At 49.8% G+C, this 25162-nt stretch overlaps 9 protein-coding genes across 9 annotated transcripts; 4 read left to right on the top strand and 5 right to left on the bottom strand.

The window, feature by feature from the left end:
- Positions 1 to 4638: 4638 nt before the first annotated feature.
- Positions 4639 to 4797, bottom strand: BDP81DRAFT_281301 (uncharacterized protein; the record flags this gene model as incomplete). The annotated part of the gene is made up of 1 exon (XM_060583006.1): positions 4639 to 4797. A coding segment is annotated over one exon (159 nt), but the record flags the coding sequence as incomplete, so codon positions are not given.
- Positions 4798 to 6143: 1346 nt separating this feature from the next.
- On the bottom strand, positions 6144 to 8192 carry BDP81DRAFT_419062 (ATPase). The gene has a single exon (XM_060589739.1). The coding sequence runs from the start codon at positions 7898 to 7900 to the stop codon at positions 6413 to 6415; it is 1488 nt and encodes a 495-aa protein (XP_060450093.1). The 5' UTR covers positions 7901 to 8192; the 3' UTR covers positions 6144 to 6412.
- Positions 8193 to 9055: 863 nt separating this feature from the next.
- BDP81DRAFT_458256 (flavoprotein) lies at positions 9056 to 9653 on the bottom strand (the record flags this gene model as incomplete). The annotated part of the gene is made up of 2 exons (XM_060593391.1): positions 9056 to 9422; positions 9505 to 9653. The coding sequence occupies 2 exons, from the start codon at positions 9651 to 9653 to the stop codon at positions 9056 to 9058; spliced, it is 516 nt and encodes a 171-aa protein (XP_060450092.1).
- Positions 9654 to 10271: 618 nt separating this feature from the next.
- BDP81DRAFT_446369 (uncharacterized protein) lies at positions 10272 to 11879 on the top strand (the record flags this gene model as incomplete). Its single annotated transcript, XM_060592054.1, has 4 exons — positions 10272 to 11003; positions 11045 to 11112; positions 11173 to 11287; positions 11319 to 11879. The coding sequence occupies 4 exons, from the start codon at positions 10272 to 10274 to the stop codon at positions 11877 to 11879; spliced, it is 1476 nt and encodes a 491-aa protein (XP_060450091.1).
- A 267-nt stretch (positions 11880 to 12146) lies between these two features.
- BDP81DRAFT_458254 (fungal-specific transcription factor) lies at positions 12147 to 13728 on the bottom strand (the record flags this gene model as incomplete). The annotated part of the gene is made up of 4 exons (XM_060593390.1): positions 12147 to 12615; positions 12645 to 13008; positions 13063 to 13284; positions 13344 to 13728. 4 exons carry the CDS (start codon positions 13726 to 13728, stop codon positions 12147 to 12149), a joined length of 1440 nt encoding a protein of 479 aa, XP_060450090.1.
- A 3176-nt stretch (positions 13729 to 16904) lies between these two features.
- Positions 16905 to 17292, bottom strand: BDP81DRAFT_419049 (uncharacterized protein; the record flags this gene model as incomplete). The annotated part of the gene is made up of 1 exon (XM_060589738.1): positions 16905 to 17292. A coding segment is annotated over exon 1 (270 nt), but the record flags the coding sequence as incomplete, so codon positions are not given.
- Positions 17293 to 18283: 991 nt separating this feature from the next.
- Positions 18284 to 18523, top strand: BDP81DRAFT_310224 (uncharacterized protein; the record flags this gene model as incomplete). The annotated part of the gene is made up of 1 exon (XM_060583621.1): positions 18284 to 18523. A coding segment is annotated over one exon (240 nt), but the record flags the coding sequence as incomplete, so codon positions are not given.
- Positions 18524 to 18810: 287 nt separating this feature from the next.
- BDP81DRAFT_505022 (uncharacterized protein) lies at positions 18811 to 19063 on the top strand (the record flags this gene model as incomplete). The annotated part of the gene is made up of 1 exon (XM_060595638.1): positions 18811 to 19063. A coding segment is annotated over one exon (201 nt), but the record flags the coding sequence as incomplete, so codon positions are not given.
- A 2170-nt stretch (positions 19064 to 21233) lies between these two features.
- On the top strand, positions 21234 to 24462 carry BDP81DRAFT_446367 (uncharacterized protein; the record flags this gene model as incomplete). The annotated part of the gene is made up of 13 exons (XM_060592053.1): positions 21234 to 21296; positions 21389 to 21523; positions 21636 to 22184; positions 22294 to 22360; positions 22895 to 22905; positions 23023 to 23103; positions 23194 to 23271; positions 23345 to 23390; positions 23560 to 23645; positions 23792 to 23803; positions 24032 to 24042; positions 24200 to 24304; positions 24345 to 24462. 13 exons carry the CDS (start codon positions 21234 to 21236, stop codon positions 24460 to 24462), a joined length of 1362 nt encoding a protein of 453 aa, XP_060450086.1.
- Positions 24463 to 25162: the final 700 nt, after the last annotated feature.

Below are 25162 nucleotides of genomic sequence, written 5' to 3'. Positions count from 1 at the left end.
CAGGAGTCGTATTTCCCGCGGTGAGAACCGAAGACCGTACCTCGTCCTTCGTAACCTACGGGAAAGGAAGCGTAGCTTGCCTTTATAAGACTGGGCTTTCTATTAATATGTCCTCGGAGATTACGGCGTTTCTAAGGAGGACGCGGGTAAATAAGTCGCGCTTCTCTTTTAGTTATGAGACAAGCGTGTCTTGGTTATCTACATCTCGGAGTGGCGGGGTCTGAAAGGATCCTATGGCTTTATGCCAACCGACCATTTCAAATATATCTTTGCTTAAGGAGGCTAAGGAGATCTTATCTTTCTAAAAGGCATCCTTGGAGCGTTTAAACTCGTAGAGGAAGTCCTATTTTAGAGCTTCGACCTCCTCTTCTTCCCATTAGCAGTTCACTCCGGCTGCGCGGAGTCTTACTAACATCGCTCGCTTACTCGCATAGGCTCGGTATTTACGTATGCAGCTTTCGCTCCAGTATAGTCTCCCTATATCTTTCCCGAGCGTGCGCTTTATAGAAGCCGTAAATACTTTAATAAGACAGTCCGTAAGCTATTATGCTAGGAGATCTAAAGACTATGGGTCTTGGATATTACTTGCAGTGCGGCGCATAGGTTACAAGTTACATTTAATAATGCCGAGGAAAAGCTCCTCGTCCATCGTATCGAGCCGAAACCTTCCTGGGGTCTGGCTAGGTGAATCGATCAGGGCCAAGGGGACCCGGGTAAGCAGAGATTCGTAGTCTAATGTCGTATATAGTGACGTTTCTATGCTAATAGAAGCCCCATGGAGGTTACTAAACGCCCAGCATAAATCTAGGGTGTTGCCGCCTTTATACGTGGGTTCACCTATAGGTAATATTAGGACAAGGCTGGCGGCTTCTGCCCATTCTACTAGGTTTTCAGCATCCGGGGAACTCGTGGCCTCGGGCTACTACGTCTAATAATGTAAATTAAAATCCCCCGCAATCAGTACTCGATCCTCAGGTTTAGGTTGCCAGGCCGCTAGGATATTCCTTAGAGCCTGGCCAGATCGTAGAGAGCTACGAGGGGCGTTATATACGTTAATAATTATAAGGACCTCCTTCGTTCCCGAGAGGAGTCGTAAAAAGAGCAGGTCTATAGATAGATCGGGTAGAGGCCGTATTTATACGCCTCGTACCCTAGTTCCTTTACGGAGGTAGGTAAGTACCCTAGGACGGTCTTCGGTCTAGTTATCTACTAGGTGTTACGACCCAACATGCACGACCAAGAACAGGGCCTGCCCCGCAGGCTTACGACGGTTACGATACGCCATACATGCACAGGACAAGGGGACACAAGGCACCCTCTCACGGAACGGAAGAACTATGGTACAAGTCACGTGATGATAAGATAAGGATCATTTGGGATCAATATGATCCAACACGACTTGGGGGCTAAACGATCATTCTGGATCAGAATGACCCAAGACGACCCAAGGGACAAGGGACATGTTCAGGATCAGGACTTGTATATAAGGATGGACTTGAGCTGGACTCTAGGACAGACTTTCCATAGCTTCTTCAGCAATTAACTTCGTATCAGGATTAACATCCGCTTTCAGCTACTACCTTGACAAGACTACGACTGATCACCGAAGCCTTACCCACCCTTACGATTGACAGACATAGTTTCCTTGAAACTATTCCACGACTACGATTACTGTTACCAGTTCCGCAGCCTCAACTTCTGCAAACTACCCCTACGACTAGCTGGCCGTAACACTAGGGTGAAAGTCTCAAAACCTGGGTGGTGTCTTATGAGCCTCCTCTCCTCCGAACGGATAGACGGCTCTTATATTAGGAATATATCGATCTAGGCTACGTAAGCCAGGTTTAGTGCTATTTCGTGGGCGGATACCCGCCTACCTATATTCGCTTATATAATTTATAAGGTTTTAGAGGGCTATATTCTTTTTTTATATCTTATTCGCCGGGGTATAGTCTATCGCTTATTCTTCTTTATGGGAATATCGATACGACTACTAGGTCGTATTTCTCTATAATCTTTCTCCCTCAGCTCGGATGGCCCGTAGCTAAGCCTTATCCCTCCTCTGGATTACCCCCTTCACTATTTTGGGTTGGATAGGGCAAGTCGTATCGAAGGCGGCGTGAGGCCCGTTATACGACGGGCATTTAAAGGGGCAGTCGCAGCCATCGTGACCCTTAGTGCCGCCGCAGGGTGCCCGGTGTTGATTAGTTGTGTGGGAAGGAGAGCTGCACTTGAGGTTGAGGAGACCTCTTCTCCTTTGGGAACTGTAGGTTTATGAAAACGCTGGCCCTTATTAAACGGAGGCGTCTTAGTAGTTGCCTTACGGCTTCCGCCTTAAACTAGGCTATCACTGTACCTAGCCTTTCGACTTCGTCCTTCCTAGAGAAGTATGCTTTTTTAGGCTTGAGTTTTGTCGAGACCTGGATCTCTTCAAGGAGCTCCTCGGTCGTGATTTCTAGCTCAGTATTGGTTACTAGACAATGCCTAGTATAAGAGACGTTTACGATATAGGCTCGGATCTAGGTATCGCGTTGCTCGATCGCTTATGCTTGGAGAAGGGTAGTAATCTATTCTCTATTCTCTAGCAGGACTTTTGTACTATCTATTAACGAAGGTAGGAGTACTAATCCTATCTTAACATGGTCGATCCCCTTAAGGGCTTCTCGGGCTTAGGGACTTAGCCTTTCCTAAACGAAGATATATATATCGTAGGCTTTCTCGTTCCGAAGCGGGCTTTTAGGCGATAGATGCGTAAAGACGTATAAATCCTTTAAGGCCGCCCGGTTTATAGCTTATTTTACGGCTTGTTTAGCTGGCGTTAGTTCATCCTGTCTTTTAGATAGTGGCTGGCTCGCCGCCGCCGCGTATGAACGGACTAGGGGCGGCTAGTTCTGGGTTATGTGCGAGGGATACCCCTGGGAACTCAGGTCAGTCTCGCTAGGCCCTGTGCTAATAGCGTATATAGACCTTACTAGACTACGTTGATGCCGGTTTGAACGCTGTTTCTCCTCCTGAAGCTCTCTCTCCAAGAATTCGATCTTCGTTAAACAGTCTTTTAAAAACTATTCCCTCTCGGCGTCCCGACGTAGGAGGTCCTGGACCAGATTCGAAAGCTTATTAATCTCGTCTTTGAGCTCAGAATTATCCTGGTGGTTAACCTGCTTAACTACTCTGACCTTTATAGTCGGCTTCCGGACTCGTCCCGACCGCCGAGATATACTAGCGTCCCCGTGAACCGTGATCGATGGCCCTACATCTAGGGAGACCGCCATGGTCGTAGAATTCAGCTCGTATGGGCTGATATTGAGAGATGATAGTGCAGTGGGCCATAGCCCTCTATAACCTTAACAATTACTAACAGTGGGTACCTTTCGAGGTATGTGTTCAGAAGTTATTCTACAGGACGGGACGGAACATTAGGGAAACCCCAGGAATGGAAGAACTATGGTACAAGTCACGTGATGATAAGAGATATGATAAGGGATAAGGATATGTTAGATATAGGACATATCCAACCGAGTCAAGGATATGTTGGATATTCGGCATATCTAACATATCCAGACAAAGTGGACTGTTCAGCACTGTTCAGTTAGGATCGGACTTGTATATAAGGATGGACTCGAGCTGGGCTCTAGAACAGACTTTCCATAGCTTCTTCAGCAATTAACTTCGTATCAGGATTAACATCCGCTTTCAGCTACTACCTTGACAAGACTACGACTGATCACCGAAGCCTTACCTACCCTTACGATTGACAGACATAGTTTCCTTGAAACCATTCCACGACTACGATTACTGTTACCAGTTCCGCAGCCTCAACTTCTGCAAACTACCCCTACGACTAGCTGGCCGTAACACGATAGCTCTATGGATGTCCAAAACTGATTGTGAGGAGGGAGGTCGGATGGGATAGTCAGGCGAGTCGTTGTCAAGTGTATGTTGATGCGCGACTTGCTTGATATCTGGTATAGCTGTGCAGACGCCCAGAACTGATGGAGAGGGAGTTTGTCGGATCGGTTGGTTAGACGAGGCCGCGCTAGGCGCATGTAGACATGGGTCTTGGATCTTTTCTTTCAACCTCTTAATTTCTGCATTTTGCAAAGTGAAGGTTGTCTTTAGATCGTGATAAAATAAGTTAAATTCGGCGCGATCCTCTGTGGGTAAAGTCTGTATACTGTGTAGGGTAGCTAGATGTCGGTCTATATATCTAGAGAATTGCCGTTCACTAGCCATTTTTAAGAATCGAAGAGTGTGAAAGTCGAAGGTTACATACGAGACAAGTGGTAGACCAAATTCCAAATGCTGTCGTGATTGAAACTGGGGGTTTTCTTAGGGTTTGGACCTATCGTGTCACAATACGCTCTTTCATGAAGCAATGAGCTTTCAGAGCCAATATTGGTTTGCTTTCTTGAAAAAATAAAGTAATTTGTTAACACATATCTCAATAGTAGAAAGCAATCTCTCGTCTTTGAGACACTATCCAGGATCATCCTCTGTCCTTCAGGCAGTGCTCCGACGACCATTTTAGCGTCCAGAGTCTTGCCGGGAGACGTCCCTGTCATCTATCAAACTCCATCAGCGGTGAATGATGACCTATGTTTCTTGGAAATCGACTCACCTCCAGCCGACTTTTCTCTTTTAATCGGCATCACAATTGAACGTGACACCGTCAGGCTTTCCACCAGCCTGGCACGCCGCATTCGCAGACTTGCAGTGCGTGCTATCGGGTTTCACATCCTTTGCGCAACAGAAGTTACACATTGTTCCTTGGATAGTGGCTCCGCAATTCTTAGGCTCCACGCAGTGTCGGCGGACAAGAGGGTTCAGCGCGAAGTCGGACGAAGGCAATGCCGCAGCTAAAGGCAGCAGGATAAAAAGGTTTCGCATAACGAACATGATTACTGGGGCTGAATTGTAGACTTTGCGAAGTTAACCTGAGATGAGATGCGGGTCATGTAAGATCAAATACATCCAATTGCAAGATATCGGGAGTGGGATGGAACCCTCTTTATTCTTCTTCCAATGTCGCCTAACGCTTGGACTACATACGGCAATCATTTTCCGACTTAGTATGGTTGAAAGTTAGACAAAAGTGCAGCTTTTCACAGGGCATGCTTTGAGCCTAGCTGATTGGTGACGGGCAGGAAGGTTTGCTCTCCGAATCAGCCCAAAGTGTGCATCAGGAGCATACCAAGGCTTGCAGAAACGGCGGCTTTGGGGGCATGACAGTGAGCAAGGAAGGGCTACATTCTCCAGAACCTGCTTATTCACGAGAAAACTTCAGAAATATGCTTTGGTTGGGCAACTTCTTGGCTCAAGACTAAGCACGTGTCGTGACGCCGCTGTTCTCTACGATAGCTACCACTCATAGGCGCCAATTCGCAGCGCCATGGTTTGACTTTGCTTAAGGTTGAGGACATTCGAGGCAGTTTGGCTTTCCACTCGCCCTCGTCGGATGTCCGTTTAAGGGGGAAAGTCGACATAATTGTAGATTCGGAGTGGTTTCATCCGATGAGATGATGCACTCTCGCATCGGCTCCAACAGCCCTCCGTGAACTCTACATAGCTGTCTCTTTACATACATCACAGGGATACGGAAACTTATTACTGCAAATTCCATTCTTGTGCACCCGGCACAAGCAGCATCCACCAAGGCGTCGTCCCGAGGTGACTACGGATACGCACGCGGGTGACAACAAAAGCCGGAGGCCAGAGACATGCTCATCGCCCATGGCCCTGCCCATATCGACAAAATGGAAAGCCGCTGCACGAGCATCCCGGCTACTCTTGCCTTTCATGCACGACGATTTCGTTCTCGGATACTTTCAAGCTTCCTTTGCCGTCTCGGATATTCAGGCTTTTGGGCTCGTGAGTTTATTATCCCACATTGGGCACGGAGGACCCTGCGTTTGTAACCGAAAAGCTTACCAATAGACCGATGGGATGAATCACGACATTCCGGAGAACGACCTCGATTATTATTGATGCGGAGGTACTGGGTATATTTATTTCATAGTAGTTCAGGGTTTGGGATTTGGGAATGTGAACATGTTATGGTCAAGGATGCTAAGGCACATCAAGCAGGTAACAAGCACTGGTTTAAGCATCGCATCACAGAAGAACATAGACCACCTAAATTGGATAAATGGGCCAGCCATTGTCCGTTGCAAGGCTGTTTATATTAGGGAAAATGCGTTGCGCGCCGTTAGCTACGTCGACCATAGTTTTGAAAAGCTAGACTTGAGAAATGCATTTACTGCTATCATCTAACGCAGGCCCTTCTCTCCTCATCTAAATAACCGCGGCAAACGAAAAAGAACCGAAAAGAAAAGGAAAAGAAACTCCACCCAGTGTTTACATCTAATTTTACAAATGATAGCACAGTAGAGTACTTTAGCTAGCTACTACACCTCTAGGCCTTCCCACTGGAAGTTATAAACTCGAACTCTTTGAAATGAGCTCTTGCAAGTTCTTGTTCGACCCAGCTGGCGATGTTTTTGACGGCATCGTGCGGGCTCTCTAAATGTACTTGGAAAAACCCCTGCAATTGAGATGGGGTCAACGTGTCTTCCGGTATCGCGCTGGAAAACTGGACAGAAAGTTTCTCAATCTCTTCCATTCCCAGATGTGTTGTACACCCTAGGTCGGGAGAGAACATCCTTACGAACATGTCCGCCGCTGACTTCGGGCTAATGTTGCCCAGGAGGACCTTCATGTCGACGCGGCCGGGACGAATCAAGGCACTATCGAGTTGCTCAGGTCGGTTGGTAGTCATGATGACAATACGGCCCTCCTGCGATCCAACACCATCCAAAACATTCAGCAGTCCGGAGAGAGTGCAGTTGGGCACATTTCTGCTCTCCGGTGAATGTGCGCGTCCATTGCAGTTGCTGATCTTTTCGGGGTTGCTTAAACGCTCCACCCATACGGCATCGATGTCTTCAAGAAGAACCACACATCGCGGCGGAATCTCCTGGAACATCTGCTCCAGATCGGCATCAGTTGCCACACTGGGGATCTTAACCTCGTACAGATCCAAACCAAACTCGCCAGCAATCGCCACAGAAAGCGAGGACTTGCCAGTTCCAGGTGGGCCGTAAAAGAGGTAGCCTCTCCGGTACGGCATACTCCGGCTTTGATAGCGCATCTGGGTCTTCGGATCCAGGTAGTTCCGGATATCAGCAAGCAACTCCTGCTTCACGCCGGGGTCGAAGTGCACGGTGTCGAGGTGGCGGAGGGGCTTGCGGGCTTTAGGTTTCCATGACATGCCGTAACGGTCGCGGGAGTAGATGATGACGAAGTATTGTGTCTGCCTGTCGGCGTACTCGCGGCAGGCCTCGATGAAATTCTGGACGGGATGCGCCGACCACCCGAAGCAGCTGATGGTCAGGTCCTCGCCTCCGATTCCATCGTAGCTGGGGTCCGATAGCGAAGAATTGAAATCTCCAATGGCACGGGTGACGACCAAAAAGTTGCCTCCGAACCAGAGCCACCGTCTGTTCCAGTGAGGACAGTACTGAACGGTATGGCGCGTCTTCTTTAGAGCGGCAGCACGGTCTGGGTTGGTGCGTGTGACCTCGGTACGGCCGGTGAAGGAACGACAATGCTGGGGCCGGTTGGAGAGTATCCATTTCACGACGCTCCGGTTGACCGGGTCACCGCCCGGAATTGTGACAGAAGCGAGGAAAAAGCGCCGAAGACAACTATACGCCTCCCGCCAGGCAGATTGCATCAGTCTCCAAGCCGTAGGAAGGGTGCCGGCTATGGCAACCAGGGAGCCAATTTGTGTGATGTCGAGCTCGGACCACCGAGTGAGGACGTCCCTCACCACGCCCGCTCCTTGAGACCATGGGTCGAGGAGAGCGTGGCTCGCGCCGGCGATGTGGAACTGGTGGGACATTCAAGCGATGGGCTCATTCCGAGCCGTCCCGACCTGTCAAGAGACGCAGACCACGGAATCGGCACGCAGTGTAAGGGAGGTCAAAATTTCGTCAGTTGGCCAATCTCATTCGGATTAGCAGGTCCGAGAAATCTGGTCAGAAAGTGAGGCTCAGGCAACGCCTGGCAAAAGAACAAGTCAATACAGGTGTACGCAAAGAATAGACTAACGCATTTTGATGAAACGAGTGACAGAAGCAAAAAAGGGGAACAAGTGATTGTCCAGAAAGATCGTGCGAGGCCAGCTTGTGGTCATTTCCATGGGATTGGAAATCTTTTTACTCCCCAACCTGCGCTACAAAAAGCCACATTTACCAGCCACGCACGAGCCATACCAGAGATCTCGTCCCACCTTGGGCTCTGCGGAACATCAATCCCCCGACCTACATGAACTTTGGGTATTTCAGGAACAGCTTCGGCCCGTAGTAATCTAGGTACCTAGGTACTGATCCGGGCACGCATACCGGTCGTCCAGCCAAAACTGATCTGCCGTTTGTCCAGCAGTTGCTCCAGCATGATCGGCCAGATGATGCCGCTGTCGGATTGGAAGCCCAATTCGGCCGCGAGTAAGGGCAGAGCATGGGCCACCTCGAGGGAGTACAATTAGACCTCGACTACCCACCCAACCTCCGGTTGGAATCTCCCTTCTACTCCTTACGCAGAATCAATCATTACAGAGATATTAATACTTCGTCACCCACAGGACCCTACGGTTCGAACCAACTTACCTGTGAAAGGAATACCAACAGCCGCCGATGGACCCGCGGCGTGGCACCATAGCCGGATTGAGGTCTGTTTCTGATGATGGCTTTAGAACTGGGAACTCTAGTTTGATTGGAGAAGATGCACTCGGTCTCGACACCCTGTGGAACGACCTCCTTGGGGACGCCAACACATTTGGATGGGATCAGCTTTTTGCTGGACTTGACTCCTATTGTGGTCCAACCTAGACGTCAGCTTGCCAAAGGTACTGGGACTTGTTGTCGACTCCTAGTTGTACCAGAGATGACATCCGGCCTGCTCTCGTCACACTCCGCAGTGTTTAGATTTTTCACCCACCCACTACTATCATCCGGCGAAGGTGCCCTGGTGTATCGTCGATGAAAATCAATATTACCTACTTGCTATTTGTGGTACTCTTTCGCATTCCGTCCCATCTCTCAAAGTTTCTCGCATCTAGATCGAAAAGATCTAACAACCTTCCAATCAACTGGTCGAGAACATCATCAATTGACGACGGCCGCGTGTAAAATCCTACAACAGGTGGCGCAACAATCGCTCCTGCTCTCGTAACCTCCATCATATTCCTCAAATGAATCTCACTGAACGGTGTCTCCCTCACAGATAAGACCAGCCTCTTCCGCTCTTTCAAACAAACATCTGCTGCCCTCGTGACCAAGTCATCGCAGATTCCCGCATTGATCGCAGCGAGGGTCTTGACGGAACATGGAACGACAATCATGCCATCCACGCGATACGAGCCGCTCGCGATAGGCGCGGCCAGATCGTGCGAGGGCGTGGTCTGCAAGTGCTTTCACGGCGGCGGGAGTGTAATCGGTTTCCCACTTTATCGTCTCGGCGGCCCACTTGCTGATGATGAGGTGCGTTTCGACGTTGAGCCGTCGGAGGGTCTGGAGAATGTGAATACCGATCTGCGCACCTGTTGCGCCTGTCAAGGCGACGATGATTTTTTTGCGAGGTGTTGTATCTTTCATTTCGTTGATGACTTTCTTGTTGGTAGTTTTCCAAAGGCGTTCACCGACGTGGGGCCTCTGAAGTGTGATTTGCCGAAGGTGCCGTAGGTATAGTTATCGTATGTTTTTATTCGAAAAGTGCTTGAAATTTGGTTTGGACCAGTTGAATAATTCCTCACCTCTGGATCACTTTAAGTCTCGAGCGATAATAGCCTGGATATTTAATGGACGATAGGTCTTTCCGGCGAAATCGGAGAGTTCAGACATGGCCAATGAGTTCAAACGTGGCCAATGGAGGGGCGCTGAAATGTCCGAGCTATGGGAACGGGAACCACTGAGATAATCCACAATCTCGGCTTCCGGCACCGGCACGAAGTATGACCAACTTCCATACTGGCTCGGGGATTTCTGAGCCCACGTCTCGGCGAGTTCGGGGAGATTGCATCAACGCCACGGCTCACCGTACTTCATGCCAGCATCCGGTGTCGATGGAAGCGATGTATATCAACACGACATGGCCACCTACATCAGCTGCATAGTAACTACAACCTACCGTCAACTACATGTACCAATCGAATCTTCTTCACACTTGGACTCCATATACCTTCAATTCTCCAATCTTAATCCGCGGAGGTAAATATGTCACCATCAAGCTCCCAAGATTTCCCGCACCTAAACTTCCCTTCCTTTGTTGAAGCACTCAAATCCGACGGCGACCTCGTCGAGATCAACGAAGAATGTGACCCAAATCTCGAAGTCGGCGCCATCATTCGCAAAGTTGTTGAGACAGATGAACGAGCACCCCTCTTCAACAGGCTCAAGGGTCAAGATGCAAACGGCTTCTGGCGTATCCTCGGCGCGCCAAATTCGCTGCGATCCGACCCCTCCCAGCGTTTTGGAAGACTGGCGAGACACCTCGGTCTCCCTCCCACGTCGACTATGAAGGAGATACTTGACAAGATGATTGCCGCCAAGAGTTCGACCCCAATCCCTCCCGTTGTCTCGGATACCGGGTCCTGCAAGGAGATTCGCTTGACTCCAAAGCAATTTGACCTCACCAAATTGCCGGCACCGATGCTGCACCGGTCTGACGGCGGAAAGTACATCCAGACGTACGGTATGCATATTGTCCAATCGCCGGACGGGAAGTGGACGAACTGGTCCATCGCTCGCGCCATGGTATACGACAGAAACCACCTCGCGGGGCTCGTTATCGAACCGCAGCACATCTGGCAGATCCATCAAAGGTGGAAAAAGGATGGTAGAGATATGCCGTGGGCGCTGGTCTTTGGTGTGCCGCCGGCTGCCATCATGGCTTCGAGCATGCCTTTGCCGGGCGGTCTGTCCGAGGCGGAGTATATCGGATCACTGGTCGGAGCACCGTTGGGCTGCACGTCCCTGCCAACTCGGAGATTGTGTTTGAGGGCGTTTGCTCTGCTACGGAGACGGCACCCGAGGGTCCATTCGGAGAGATGCACGGGTATGTGACCGGTTCGAATTATTAGTGAGAATGCTTCAAAGATACTGACGATCCTTGTAGATATGTCTTCCCTGGCGATGCGCACACCCAGCCGAAGTACAGGGTCGACCTCATCACACACCGCAAAGACGCCATTCTTCCGGTCTCAAACTGCGGCCGACTAACTGACGAGACAGTAGGTCACTATTGATACCCTCTTTTGACAGCAGTGGGAAACTGACGCGAACCAGCACACCATGATTGGACCCCTAGCCGCCGCCGAGATCGGCTTTCTCCTCAAGCCAAAGGGTCTGTCCATCAAGGAGGCTTTTTCCCCCTTCGAATCGCTGGTGACATGGGTCGCCCTTCAGGTCGACACCGAGAAGCTTCGCGCCATGAAGACCAATGCGAAGGACTTTTGCCGATCCATCGGCGACGTGGTCTTCAACGATAATGTCGGCTACACGATCCACCGCCTCGTCATTGTCGGCGACGACATCGACGTGTACAACTTTAAGGACATAATCTGGGCCTTTTCCACCCGCTGCCGCCCTGACCTGGATGAATATCATTTTGAGGACGTCCGCGGCTTCCCGTTGATTCCATACATGTCGCACGGCAACGGTGACATTCGCATGGGGGGAAAGGTTGTTTCCGATTGTCTAATGCCAACCGAGTACACCACCGGCCGTGACTGGGAAGCTGCGAGCTTCCAGGAGTCGTACCCGGTTGATGTCCAGGAGAAAGTGTTGCAGTGTTGGGAGTCATTTGGATTCGCTTCCACATGAAATATGGTGCAATACTCCGTACATTACGAAAGTATACGTTATGATAAAAGGGAAATAAATGATTACATAATCCCATCACAGAACCTTCAATTTCACACTAGAGTGGGCAGAAATGAATCGTTTTCATAGTTCTGATCCGACATGATGTAGTCAAAAGCTCCGAGCGGAGACATGTCAAAATCGATGGGAAGTTCCCACTGAGCGTCGCCTATGTCCCAAAAGCTGGCTTGTTAACACTCGTGCTAGAGACTCAAGAGTGAAGTTGACTTACTCGGTTTGTTCCGACACCCGAAACGCACTATCTTGGCCTGTTGCAGGCCTTTCGCCGACAGCGGGCAGATTACCAGGAGTTGCAATGGCTTGGCTGTTGTTCTCCAGCGTTGAGCCACGCGAACTGACATCACGCTCCGTTAATTCTCGAAGAGTCCGCAGAGCTTTCAAAGCCTTCTGGAGTGTGCCTGAGAGCTGGCCATTGGTGCCAGATTCCGTGAGCAAGGCGGAGTCGACTTCCCCTTCTGAAAAGCTTGCAATGAGCTCGTCCTGCAGGGTCCTAGTCTCGGCAAGATACCTTGTCTCTCGCATTAAGCTTAAGAGAAGAACCGACGTTAGCCCATTATGAATGAAGGCCCAAGACCGGCTTGCATGTCCTGCAATTGACCTCAACCGTACATAAGCCCGGACGCTGCGCTTGAGAGATTCTCGAAAGTGCTCGAGGACGTTCGACCTGTCACATTCACTGATCCCCGTTGATCCACTCCTCGCTACGAAGGTCGACAAAGAGTAGCTACGACAAAATGTCGGTGAAGTTCGAAAGCGTAGTGTTCTTGAATCTGCGGTATTGCCGCGCTTCTTGTGGGATCGATTAAGTGGGGCGAAAGACAGGCTTCGATGGATTTGATAGAGTCGAGTGCTGAGACTGGCCTGAGTGACGATTGAAAATGGAACGAGAGATGGCGCAATGTGACGTGACATAGCCAGCTCATAGCTTGCAGATAGGACAGACTTGAGCCTTCGACAGACTCTGAGAGCTGAGGTAAATCGCCTTCGCAATCCAGCTCATAGGAGCCTGGTGGGCGACCAAAAGCGAGCGCAAGGAGGGCATCCTGCCAAACAATTGCCAATTTGACCACTAATTAATAACTCTATTTTTACAGAAGGCGCAGATATGATGTACCTGAAATACTTGCCTCTTCATCCGGGAGCGGAGATTTTGTTGGATGGGCTGTCTTCTTGTGAAGACCCAGGCATTGCGCGAGGCGGACGGTTGTGCCCCCGAGAACCCAAGCTGCCTGAGGTTTCATATCAATTTGAAGCACATTCCCTAAGAGAAGGAGTGTGTGAACGGCTTCTTTGGATGGAGCCGCGAGATAATCTGTCGATGGTAGGAGATCAAACGACTGCTTCGCTGTGGCTGATCAGCATCTTGTCGAGGTGGATGGAATGATGGGCCGATTCAGGACCCACTATGTCGTTGAGACATTGCAAGACGATCTTGTAAATTCATATCGGAGAATTGAGCTCCAGCCGCCAAGATGGCGTGAAGTAGAGACAGCCACCTGGGGTCTTCGAGCAACTCTGAACCAAAGTCCGGTCCTCCCCTTGCGTTGATCAGCCGGCAAATTCTTTGCTCGATGGCATCTAAATTGCAAGTTATGACGTGGAAGGGGTGCACGCGACGGCGAAATATTTCAAACAGCCTGACAATGTCTTGATCGTTTGGTAGAGACTGGTAGGACGATACGGACGTGTTCGCTTCTTCGCTGACGCCAAGGAGAGGTAGTATGCCTGTTTCAAAAGCAGATTGTCGAGCTGGATCCTCTCTAGACCGGGATGAGCGCCGTCTGACCATGCCTACCACCGAACTATCGGCTAGACATAGTCGGTCACTACCTTCGTGCGCAGTGGACATATTGTTAGACGATGCCGATGCATGTGGATTGGGTGCGTTATGGGCTCCTTGACTAGGGATGTGATCTCCTACCCGTTCCTCGACAATATCCCAAACTGATCGCGTCCGCTTCCTCGAACTCCTGAGATCTGCTCGGAGTTGAAATGACTACAGAAGTTCTTCTCGCAGATCTTGCTGGCGACCGCAGGATACCAAGCGACTGTTGTGTAGACAGCGCTGCATACCAATCAATCAAGCCAAGCTTGGGTGACGGGCTTGTCTGATTGACTGATTTTTCACAAGAAGCTTGCTTGATTTGACTGGCTTGGATTGAATTGATTAATATTACCTATTTAGGAAGTCAGTGAAGCTCTCACGATGTCTCTATGCGTCAGAAACTTACATTATCTGATGTTCTGATGTCATCCTGCCCTCCGTCAACCCTTCCGCTTGAAGTAATGCCCACCAACAGCAACGCTGCCCCCTCGAACCCAGTTCTGGAGGCATTGTGTCTCCTCAAGCAGTGATGGTTTCATGGATAGCCTCTGTGACGTCAGCGTAAGTTTGGCAAGGCTGAATGCCCTCTCGCAGTCGGTCGCCATCGCTGGGATAGCAAAGACGTCGAGGGCAAGTTTACTGAGCGTTGGGAAGGTCTGTTGATGTGAAATCCACCACTGAATAGGATCGTCGACGGGCTGGGCAACTGAGAGGGTGAAGTATCGATCCAGCTCGTCAACCTCGTCGATAGTAGCGTCATGGAGGCTGCTGTTTAACCATTGACGATAGTCAGAGTCTTCAACCCTCGGAGGAACTGCGGTCGATACAAAAGAGCCTCGCGGAGGCTTTGGAGGAGGCTCTGGATAGGTTGATTCTTTAGGACGGGTAGTCATCTCGGCATACCATTGCTCCCAATAGTCTCGAAGTCCTTTCTGGGCGTCATGAAGCCATCCTCGCGTCTCTGGGGTGTTCCAACGCTTCTTGAGCCATCGTAGGCCCCGGCCAGGGTGTAAGATCACTGCTGCGGCGTAGAGAGGAGACTCTCCAAGCTTGAGGTAATATTTGTTAAGTACTTGCCAACCATTAATAATCGATAGGCGTAAGTATCCGTGAGAGTCGAAGTTAATACCCTGGGGGCGGCGCGGTTGACTCTGCTGCGAAGTAGCGATATAGTCAGACTGGGTATGAGTTGGGATACTGTTGATTGATGGGGTCTGCGAGACTGGCGTTCTGGCAGATCGATGCGATGCCCTTGCTGGTCGAGATAGCTGTGATGAAAGACTTTGGGATACTTGGGTAGCCGTGAGGTTAATCTCGTCGGTAGTAAGGGTATCGTAGAGCTTGCGCCAGTCCTCAAGTCGATCCAAGAGATACTCGATGCCTGCCAGAACCTCCCAGAGTCGACCATGCCCGTCACCCTTGCCCCAGCCCTCACATCTCTTAGTCTGCTTATAGAGGGGCTCGAGAACCTCATTCAACTCGACGAGGACTTGCCAATCCTCGTTAGTGAGGATATCCTCACTTGGGACATAATCTTCGTCATTTTCGAGGCCCAGAGTGTGGCATACGTAACCATTGATCTAGGTACGTTTGAGTAGGGCCCGGTTGATCATGTTATATATCGAGTTCCATCGAATAGTGTTACTCAACATCAGATTCAGCTCTTGTGACGATTCCTCCCACAGAGTAAAGGCATCATCATCATCAGCAGCCTCGTTACTAATTGCTAAGAAGCACTCAGAACGTTATGGCGATGATCTGATATACTTGATGATGTTCCGGAGCTTGCCGACTGGGCCCCTAGTCCTCCAGTAGGCTAGGTCCTCTTTCACTCTTCCAGCGTTAATAAGACGGTCAGACTCTTCCTCAAATGCCTCCTCATCAACGCCATGAATGATGGCATGGCCAACGAGGTTGAGGATGTGGCCATAGCATCGAATTCGACGTTGTTGAGCGTCAGTTTTTGTATATAAATGTGATAGAGATGGGTAGAGAGCCTTGATACAAGTGTCGTTAGCACTGGCGTTGTCAGAGACTGTCACACCAATCCTGTTGAGTAGGTCCCAGTCCTTCATAACAGTATGTATCGTGGTAGCAACATTCTCACCAGAGTGAGCACCAGGCTGGCGGCGGAGACCTAAGAGGTACTGCGTCTGTTTACCCGACTGGTTGATGAAGTAGCTGTAGATGGCGACGATAGCGTATCGATTGGGTGAGGTCCACAAGTCAAACGATATATGGATCTTCGAGATTGCCCTCTGTATCTCGGTCTTGATCTGTTCCTTCTTGGATATGTAGAGTCGTCGAAGTTGTTCCCTCTGGCTAGATCTCGACCACCGGATCTGGGCGTTGACGTCGTGATTAAATAGGCTGAGCATGTGCTGCAAGTACTGGTTGCTGAACGTTGTGAGAGGGTTGCTGGTATCAACGAGGAATCCCACAGCTAGCTCTTCGATCTGGGTAGTTGTCCGCTTAGGTATGGCGATAGGAAGAGATTGGTGGCGCTTGGATGGAGGCCCAGGGGCGTCAGCCTCATCAGAAGACGTATAGCCAGCCTTCTTGCCACCTCGGAAGATGGAGTGCTCGTTCTCGAGATGCCTGGCAGCAGCAGATGTGGCGTTAGCGTTGAAGGGCTAGTCTAGAAACCCTGCCTCGTCGCAGCGTCGGCAAACCCAGTAGGCATTACCCCTCACGCCGTTGGCAAGGATCTCGTAGACAAAGATGCCCTCTTTTGTGATCCAAGAGGTACGGCCTCGGTTACCCTTCCTCGAGATAGCGTCAACGTTGACGAACCGCCGGCCCTTCCATATGGCGTAAGGTAAGGCGTCGAGAGTATTGCGCGTGGCTAGGTCGGCTGTCGACGCGTTTTACTGGCACTTCCTGGCAGGACCTAGCAGTCAGGTTAGTACTGCCAGGAAGTACCGGCCCCACTTGGCCACCTGTTAACGTGAGGGCATCACCAACTCGACGTCCGTAACATACGCGGATGGACTTTTTTTTATTTTTTGAAAGTTATTTCAGGAACTATGATTAGTCTAGGGGCCCGGATTTTCCTTTTTCCGGGCAACGTTAGCTTGATCAAGTCAGCCAAGCTTTCGGCGCTGTAGGTTTGTCTGATTGAATGGGGAAATGGCCTTGGATTGATTGGTTGATTGATTGATTCGGCTTGGATGGGATGCTGCGCTGTGTGTAGAACTTTCATACTCGCATAGATCCGGGTGTCCCCTTTTGTCGCAGGTCGAACACGGCAACTCTTTGTCGCATTTGACCTTTCTTTCACGGCATGGTACACACGACTTAGGGCTACCACGGACGCCATTGCGGTTCCGTTGCCGGGATTTGAGGAGTTCGCGGAGGGCTAAGCGGTCATCATTCGGGGTGTTCGGAGATCGACGGAATGATGAGTCCATCGAGAACGACAGATGGGCGTTGACAGTGAGTGACGGAAGCGTTGACGTTCAGATCACCCTAAGATAGTCTATATTGAGAGTTGCCAGATCCGGGCAAAATTCTCGGGGCTGTGGAATCTCAAACGCAATAAGGGCGAGGCAATTGCTGCCGTGACGTCTAAATCACGGTGTCAGGTTCCCACCGAACCTTACCTAGTCGAGAGGTCGACTTCGGCCTTCGGAGAAACCTTGGCTCGGAGCAAGTCCGGATCCCGAACTGTTTTGTGCCGGACAGGTCCACTTATTCTGCCCTTGGGTAATCTACGTGCTTACTGACGGAAACTATATGTACCCACAACTACCTAAATGCAGTAGAGGGATCTCTCTGTTGTATATGGCGCAACGGTACAATTCCGAATTCTGTCAAATACACATATTCGCATCCGCCCCTGGTCCTTAGGTAAGTGACAGAATTCGGAATTGTACCGTTGCGCCATATACAAAAGAGAGATCCCTCTACTGCATTTAGGTAGTTGTGGGTACATATAGTTTCCGTCAGTATTCAATCCACTTACTGTGCTGCGCCAGATTGTCTCGAAGACCGTTCCGAGATTTGCCTACAATTCAAGAAAGTCATATTCCAACGTCCCGAATACCCGCTCTTGCATGGCAATCACCTGCCAGGGCCTGTAACTTTCACTACATTGGGTAATTACCTTAGCTAGATGCCATAGTGATGAACAGGCTTTCAATCCCTCGGACTTACGAAGGCCAATACAATAGGACCAACATTGAGAATCAAAACCACTTATCACCCGACAGTTCGCATGCATGCTAACAACATTGACGACAGGGGTATTTATTTCTGCGGCCTGCTGTACGAGTGATGTAAAGATTTATGCATCTCTTCGCACGAAAGCACGACGCCTTCTGATTTTCTCACTTCAAATGCCAGAAAGAACTGCGTCAAGATACCACGAACCTCGACCAACCGCCTTCTTTCGTCATTTCTAACTCCAGACCTCTTGGGGTCTATCCCGAAAAGAGCAATTACCATAACCTGAGCCGAGAATTAACGAAGAAAGCGCCCGATCTCAACTCACCTGAGGCTAAAGTGGCTTGGTGGACTGCACGCAGCACTTGTCGCCATCAGTAAGATACCGCCATGTGATATGCCGGATATGGTGTCTTTTCTCACTCATCCTGAGAACTCAAAAATTCCCGAGCAGTGTCTCGGGCCGACTTTGCTCCTCGGCCAAGGGCCGAGACTCCTCTGCCGGGGAGTCGACGGTTGTTGGACCGACGCCTTTTTTGGGTCGGTCTCCCATCAACTCGCTCACTCGTGGCTCGCCTTGCCTGCTTCAAGATGACCGAATGCCTGGAAGCGCTGGGAAGAGGCGGGAGCTAGCTTCGAGCACTAATGCCTAATACATCTTTTCTTTTCATGCCCGTTCGTACAGAGTGAAAGACTCGATGATTAAGACACTGCGCTTGAATCGACAGAATAACGACGAAAAGCTGCCGAGGAGAAAAGCTGATCGATGGATCCATATCGTGAAAAGAGATCCGAGATTCTACCGGATACGTTGGCCTATCCAAGGGTCATCCGAGCTGGGCCGTCTTTCTGACGATACAGGAATGGACTTTATGGTCGTGCATATTGCTAGACGTCCACTGGCTCATATACAAGAAGTTTGGGAGATATACGCACAAAAATACCATTCTAGGCCGGGCGTGTACTCAAAAAGAGGTGGTGTGGGTAGAAGAGACACATCACTTCGCTGAGACTAGCCCTGATGTTTCCACAATGGTCAAAGAAGATGTTAGAGTGATCAGATGGGCACAGTCCCATCTTTGAACTCCTAAAGAAACAAGTGGCTCATTACTCGTATCTCATTTCCAGAGAAAAAAAAAAACCTATCACAAAGCGAGGAAGAAAGTGGAAGACATATATAGTAGAAAGTGGCTTGATTCCTCTAAGTGGAAGACCCGTATAAGGGTCGTATCTATATACTGTACAAGACGGGTAATCGGCTTGTAGAAAGCGGTATCGTGGGGCAGTAATCGGCAGCGCCACGTGTGGCGCTACTTTTATCTTTTCTTGGCCAGGTTCTGATCAAAGCCGTTATGCCCAAATTAAGCATCCTTCACCACTGGCATCCTGACAGAATCCATGCATGCTTCTACGCGAGTCATGGACATAACCCATTCGGAATGGTCTGACCATCACGAAACAGGCCAGACTGTCATTTCCACCTGGTCCTAGCTCTGCAAGACTTATTAGGATAGCATTAGGCCCACAAGCCTGTGGTGATTCCATCCACTCTTTAGTACGAATAGACGCTCTTTTCTGCTCACTCACATATGCATATTCCGCTGGCCACCCTGACTAACCGTCACATCCCATAACATTGTGGCTTGGCGGGCCTGCCACTCCTTGAGTATCCCTTGAATTAATCAATTGCCATAAATCTGTCAGTGCGGTAATGTCCTGTCCAGCTGTCGGCCGTACCGATGATTGGCCGCTGCTGGGGTAGTCTGACTCGTGCGAGCAATTTGAAAGCTCGTGCCGTAAGGCTGCACACACAACTTGTCGGTGACGCCATGAATACAATCAAATCCCTGCTGTACGGAGCACTCAGTACGCAGTAGGGAAAGTTTGCACTCTTGTCCTCTACGGATCTGCCGAGTCAATCGGCCCACTCTTATGTATGATCTACACTTTTTGCAGGCCAATAGGAGCACGCAAAGAGCAGCCTTCCTACATGAACGATCCCAAAACATCATCCTGCGGTTCGCTTCCATCCGACATGTTATCAAGCATAGACCACATGAATACTGATGTAAGTCCTTGAAACTTGAATTGTGGTTAGTTACTGTCGGAACGGCAAGGCTGATAAGGAGCAATGGGCAGGTATCGTGGGCTGGCTGGCGCCTGCCCTGGGCGAAGTGGGACAACCGGCTTAGTCATCACGGCCGGTTAAGGTGGGGCAACCACCCAGGCCGTCACCACCTACTTCGACCGACCCCTGCCCACAATGTAAATAGGAAGAAAGAAGAACAACAACAGCAATTATCACGGACATCGACGTGATTGTTGCCGAAGATACACCCTCATGAGGAAATGTATCACGCCTGTGATACCAACAGTTACTTAAATTTTCGCTGCTTCATTCACCCTCGGATGTTACCAGTTCGCGATTGAACCGCATTCTTAGTTTCCAGACAAAAATATTGCGACTTTTGGAATGCATCGCGCACAAATGTAATATTTCGACAATGTGAAAGTACCCTTCGGGAATTAATGACCTACCCATGATGCCAGAAAATCTGAAGGACAGGGACTGGGTCATACGGTAGGTAGCCCCTCATCTTCAAACAGCACGAAGCCTCTTGTCGAGTTGGCATGTGAGAAAGAAGGTCCATGATATAGACCTGACCAAGAAATTTCGACATGCAGCTTTATGATGTGTGAAATGAATGATTCTGCCGTCCTCTTAATAACTACTAAGTAAGTGTCATCCCGGCAAACTCTCCTGATATCAATCCTTGGTTCGTGTATGTAGACTGTCGTAGGGTATATATGGCGTTAATTGCTGCCCGTAATTAACGGCGTCGTTTTTGCGACATAGACTAAGCGGAATGTGCAAGTCCATCGCCCAAGCTCCCATTTCAGAAACGTTCCGAATAGACCTCCTGTGCAGGATTGTGATGACTACCCGCACAAACTTTTCGATGATAATTGGCGCCTTGGGAGAACTATCCCAAGGCATCAAGGAGTGCCAAGGGACCTATAATAATTCCCACGCGACACACTGCTTTCGATTAGTAGCCTGCAGAAATTTGTATACGACTTCCCCGCTGAAAGACCGCTTACAGCAGTGCATTTACTTTGAGATGAACACAGCTAGAGTTTAAGACCTCCATCGGTGCTTAGCCTAATCCCATTTTCAGGGGTTGTCTGCAAGTAGATCGGAGACCGTGCACTCATCACCGCAGGGGCACGAATATTCCATCTCAACACAGCATGTCTTTTGAGAAACAGTTATGATATTAAAAGATTGTCTCTGATTCGTCACAATGTGTGAATCTGATTGCATTACCACACCCCGTCACGCAACTTCCAACGAAGGTGGCAGTATTGTAAGTATACCGAGGAAGGAGAAGATAAGAGGATCAAGAAGGCCATAACCTAGAGAGAGTATTGAATGGAAGCTTCAGTGTGAGTGGCAAAGACCACAAATGTCAACCCAGTTTTCCGTCATTATGTGTCGGCCCCTGATAGGCTCGTAAGTCCAACACTTCGGGTTCGGGCTCCGTCCCACGCTGTCTACGACGACGTCGCCTACGCCAAACGAAGTATCCGGCCAGTAAGAACACCATTATGGTAACTGAGATTAGTGCCATGTTAGTGCATGTAGGAATTAGGGGCTGGAGCAGATTCTCTTATTGTGGTTCCACCTACCTATTCCTGATACAAAGCCGAGAATCGCGATCCCAACCTCGGTGAAAGTTGGAACGCCCTGGGTCATGTTGATGTTGATAGCCGGTGGTTGGTATTGTTTCACTCCATCTCCGCTGCGCAATGCCGTGTTTTGGTCAGCTGCTGGGATTTGTGTTGCGACTACGGTTACTGTTGGTGGTGCTAAGGTTACAAAGACGGTGTTTGTTGGGCCTCTTGATGCCGGTGGAGGTGATGGCGGTGGCGGCGGTCCATGGGGTGGAAGCGGCCCTCCCGGGGGTGGAGGTGGCCCCTCAGGCGGAGGAGGCGGCGGCGGCGATGGCGGAGGAGGTCCCTCGGGCGGAGGAGGCGGGGGTGGTGAAGGCGGGGGAGGTCCTTCTGGGGCGGCGGCGGCGGTGAAGGAGGTGGTGGTCCTTGAGGAGGCGGCGGTGGAGGTGCTTGTCGTCCCTGGTGTTGGTGTCTTTGATCAAGATTCAGTCTTGGCGGTGGAGGTTTTCTGCGAGTCAATGACAATCCTGCCATTTTGTCAGACTGAACAAGCGGTTGTCCGTATTTTCGGTCCTAAATGTGTTAGTGATGCAAAAGTTTTAAAATCAATCTGTCCAAGTATTATACCGCAACCCGAATGCCTCCCACTTCCATGTCATTACGCTGTCACACAAAAGTGATAGCGTCTAGAGGAGGAGACACAATGTTTTGAAGGGTGAAAAAGAGGCGAAGATAATTTTGATCGCTCGGGATGATGGTATGTATCAAGCCTGGCAATCGGCTAGAGAATGCAGGGGCGTCCGCCATTGATGTATTCATATTCACTTTTGGTCGCAATTATTCTGATAAGACACTTTTCCTGGAATTCCACTTGGATTGCTTTTGTTCCACTCGTGCTGTCGCTGCAACACTCGGCGCAGGGCAACCCATCTGAGCTTCGGCAAGTTGAACTATCCAATTTTTTGGTTTCAAGCTTTTTGCACACGAACCACTTACGTCCAGTTGACAGGAGTGAAACAGAGTTAAATTCTACATCTGATGACCGCGACATATTGCTAAAAATAGCATGACTCACAGACAAAGAGCACATAGCGTCGACGTTCCGAGGTTGCATAGAATGAATTCTCCCAAGGTCTTTCAAATTTTTGACCGAGCAACCCGGCAGTTGAAGATGGTGTTCAAGCTCACAAAAAGTAGCTCCAATTCTCTGTTCGATTCATCCACACGCTGCGTCAATCAATCGCTGCAGCTTTCGGCCGATTTGGAGTGATTGTCTATATTTAGAATACAGGTAGCATACACGTAGGTACGCCAGAAATCTGCTTTGACTGACTGCGACAACGGCACTTGAATTCTCAACCGTTGCAGGCAGCGTGTACAAGTTGGAAGGTTCAATAGTTGCTAAACTCGTTTTCCTAGAGAGTTGAGGCCAATAAAGAGCTTGCAGGTGGTTGGCCATTTAAGGCGATACTGCCCGGCGCAAAGCTCCTCACAATCACGGTAGGTTCGAATGCCTACATCAACCCCCCTCATCACATCTCAATTGGGAGTTTGAAACATCGCTTGACGTTATGCTACTTCTGATACAAGGTTCATCTCCGCTTTATCGCTTTGCGAGAGGTATTCCGGAAGACAGAGGTCGCGCAGGCGAGTCACAAACCTAGCCTTGTACGTGCCGCTTCCCAATACATCTGGTGCAGTCAGTTGATGTTCCAAAATGGGCTCACAGTAACATTATCAGTGTGTTATTGATCGGTTGTTGATCCGGCGTGGATATGGAGCCGTCCGTAAGCTGATGAGTATCCAGCCTCTCTCGTTTTAGCTTAATGGATGGAGAGATCTGGTTATGAAGAATGAACACAGGGTCTTCAAGTCACAGGGTTGCCCAAACACGATTCTAAAAAAGAGCATGAGCCCTTATTATTACACATTCACTAGCTCGAACCTTTTAAGAAGTTAAGATCGCTCCTCCTAGGATGGGGGTGCAGCCTATTCACCGGATCGAGGCACCGACCGCACAAGGACTAGTGTCATCTTGTGAGGTTTGTCTTTTGGTCTCGGAAACATTCTGTCAAGTATCCGTGCGAATTGAATGACAGGCTCAAACATCGGCAAGCGGCAACAAATAGCTCAAGAACGTGCCAATCGGTGAGGATGGCGTTGCTACGCCATACTACAATCTTCTTAGCCACGAGCGTGTGTAAGTGATCGTGAGAAGGGTAGAGCCGGGGAGACATGTTTCACTTGCGTACCTTACATGCAGCCTGTAGGCCTAGATAGTCCACTCGGCCCACCGGACCTGCGACAATATGGACAGACCACTGGGCATCAGGCAATCCGGCGGTTGACTATCCGGCGATGGGTGATGTCGCAAAAACGACGCCGTTAATTACGGGCAGCAATTAACGCCATATATACCCTACGACAGGTGACGCGTCGGTAAGTCATCCGGAGGCGGCTGAATGGTAAAGGTGCTCTGCCAAAGTTCTGATGGAAAGTAAAGTAGCAATGCAGTCCGGCGACTTTGATCATCGGGGTTCCCCGGGCCCTGCCGAATTGTTGCGGAGATGGGGTTTTACCTTGTCCCGCACGGTAGTATCCGGCACGCCGATAATGGTAGAGCATATTCGTTAACTGAGACTTCGGTTTTGTTTCCGAGGGAAATTCAATGTCCCGAAAAGCCATCTCATACATACCTTGTGTAAGTTAGTTTAGTGATTATTCTTTGTGTGTGCAAATAGCGAATGTGGCATAGGTATATGGCTTGTCAATAATGTTTCACAACGTGAATCTCAACAGCACATCATGTCACTTAACAAGCACAAGCTGCATTCATCAACAATTCATCAACGAAAGTGAGAAAACTACAGTCAAGCCATCTTGCCAAATTCTACCACTTTCACTCCGTAAGAGATTTCAAAAACAAATGGTTGTTGAAGGTGTGGTATAATCACTAGTCCACTCGAGCCTATAGGACCTATAGGATCCCTAGAGCGGTACTATAAGGGGCTAATTACTGATCCTAAAGGCTTCCAGGCCTTTCTCTCCGTGACGGACTTCTTCCAGAAGATCTGCCCGCGGTACTAAGGACTAGGTCTTGACCTAGGCCCTACCAACGACCCCCTCCTCGTAGAGGATCTGACGGTCACAACGGAACTAGAGAACCAGCGGGTACTAGGGACGAACAGGACACATAGTAGCCCACGGGCAAGACTTGGAGGACGTTAGGAAGAGGCGTGTACTGTAGAGTATGTAGCTTGAGCCTGCGGCCCTCCACGCCATATACCCCTCGGGAGGTCGGCCGCAAGGGCGGCTGCGCCCTTGCCGCCACGGCGTTAAATACAACAACAACAACAAAGTGTGGCATAATCAAGCTGTAGAGTCGCGCAATTGATGGCCACCCATTCGGAGAGCTACTCCAACAACTTGGCAGGCGTTGAGACTTGAGCCTTGGCAAACCTAGATCAGCTTGCACATTGTCGCGATTCAGAAGAGCCTTGAAGAGTAAAGAATGTTTACATGTTACATCAAGGAATTGAGCGTTATTGGCGCTTACGTA

The sequence above is a fragment of the Colletotrichum phormii genome, assembly GCF_030913505.1.
Source record: "Colletotrichum phormii strain CBS 102054 chromosome Unknown BDP81scaffold_3, whole genome shotgun sequence".
Lineage (NCBI taxonomy): Eukaryota > Fungi > Ascomycota > Sordariomycetes > Glomerellales > Glomerellaceae > Colletotrichum > Colletotrichum phormii.
This window is presented reverse-complemented; position numbering and strand designations above follow the sequence as displayed.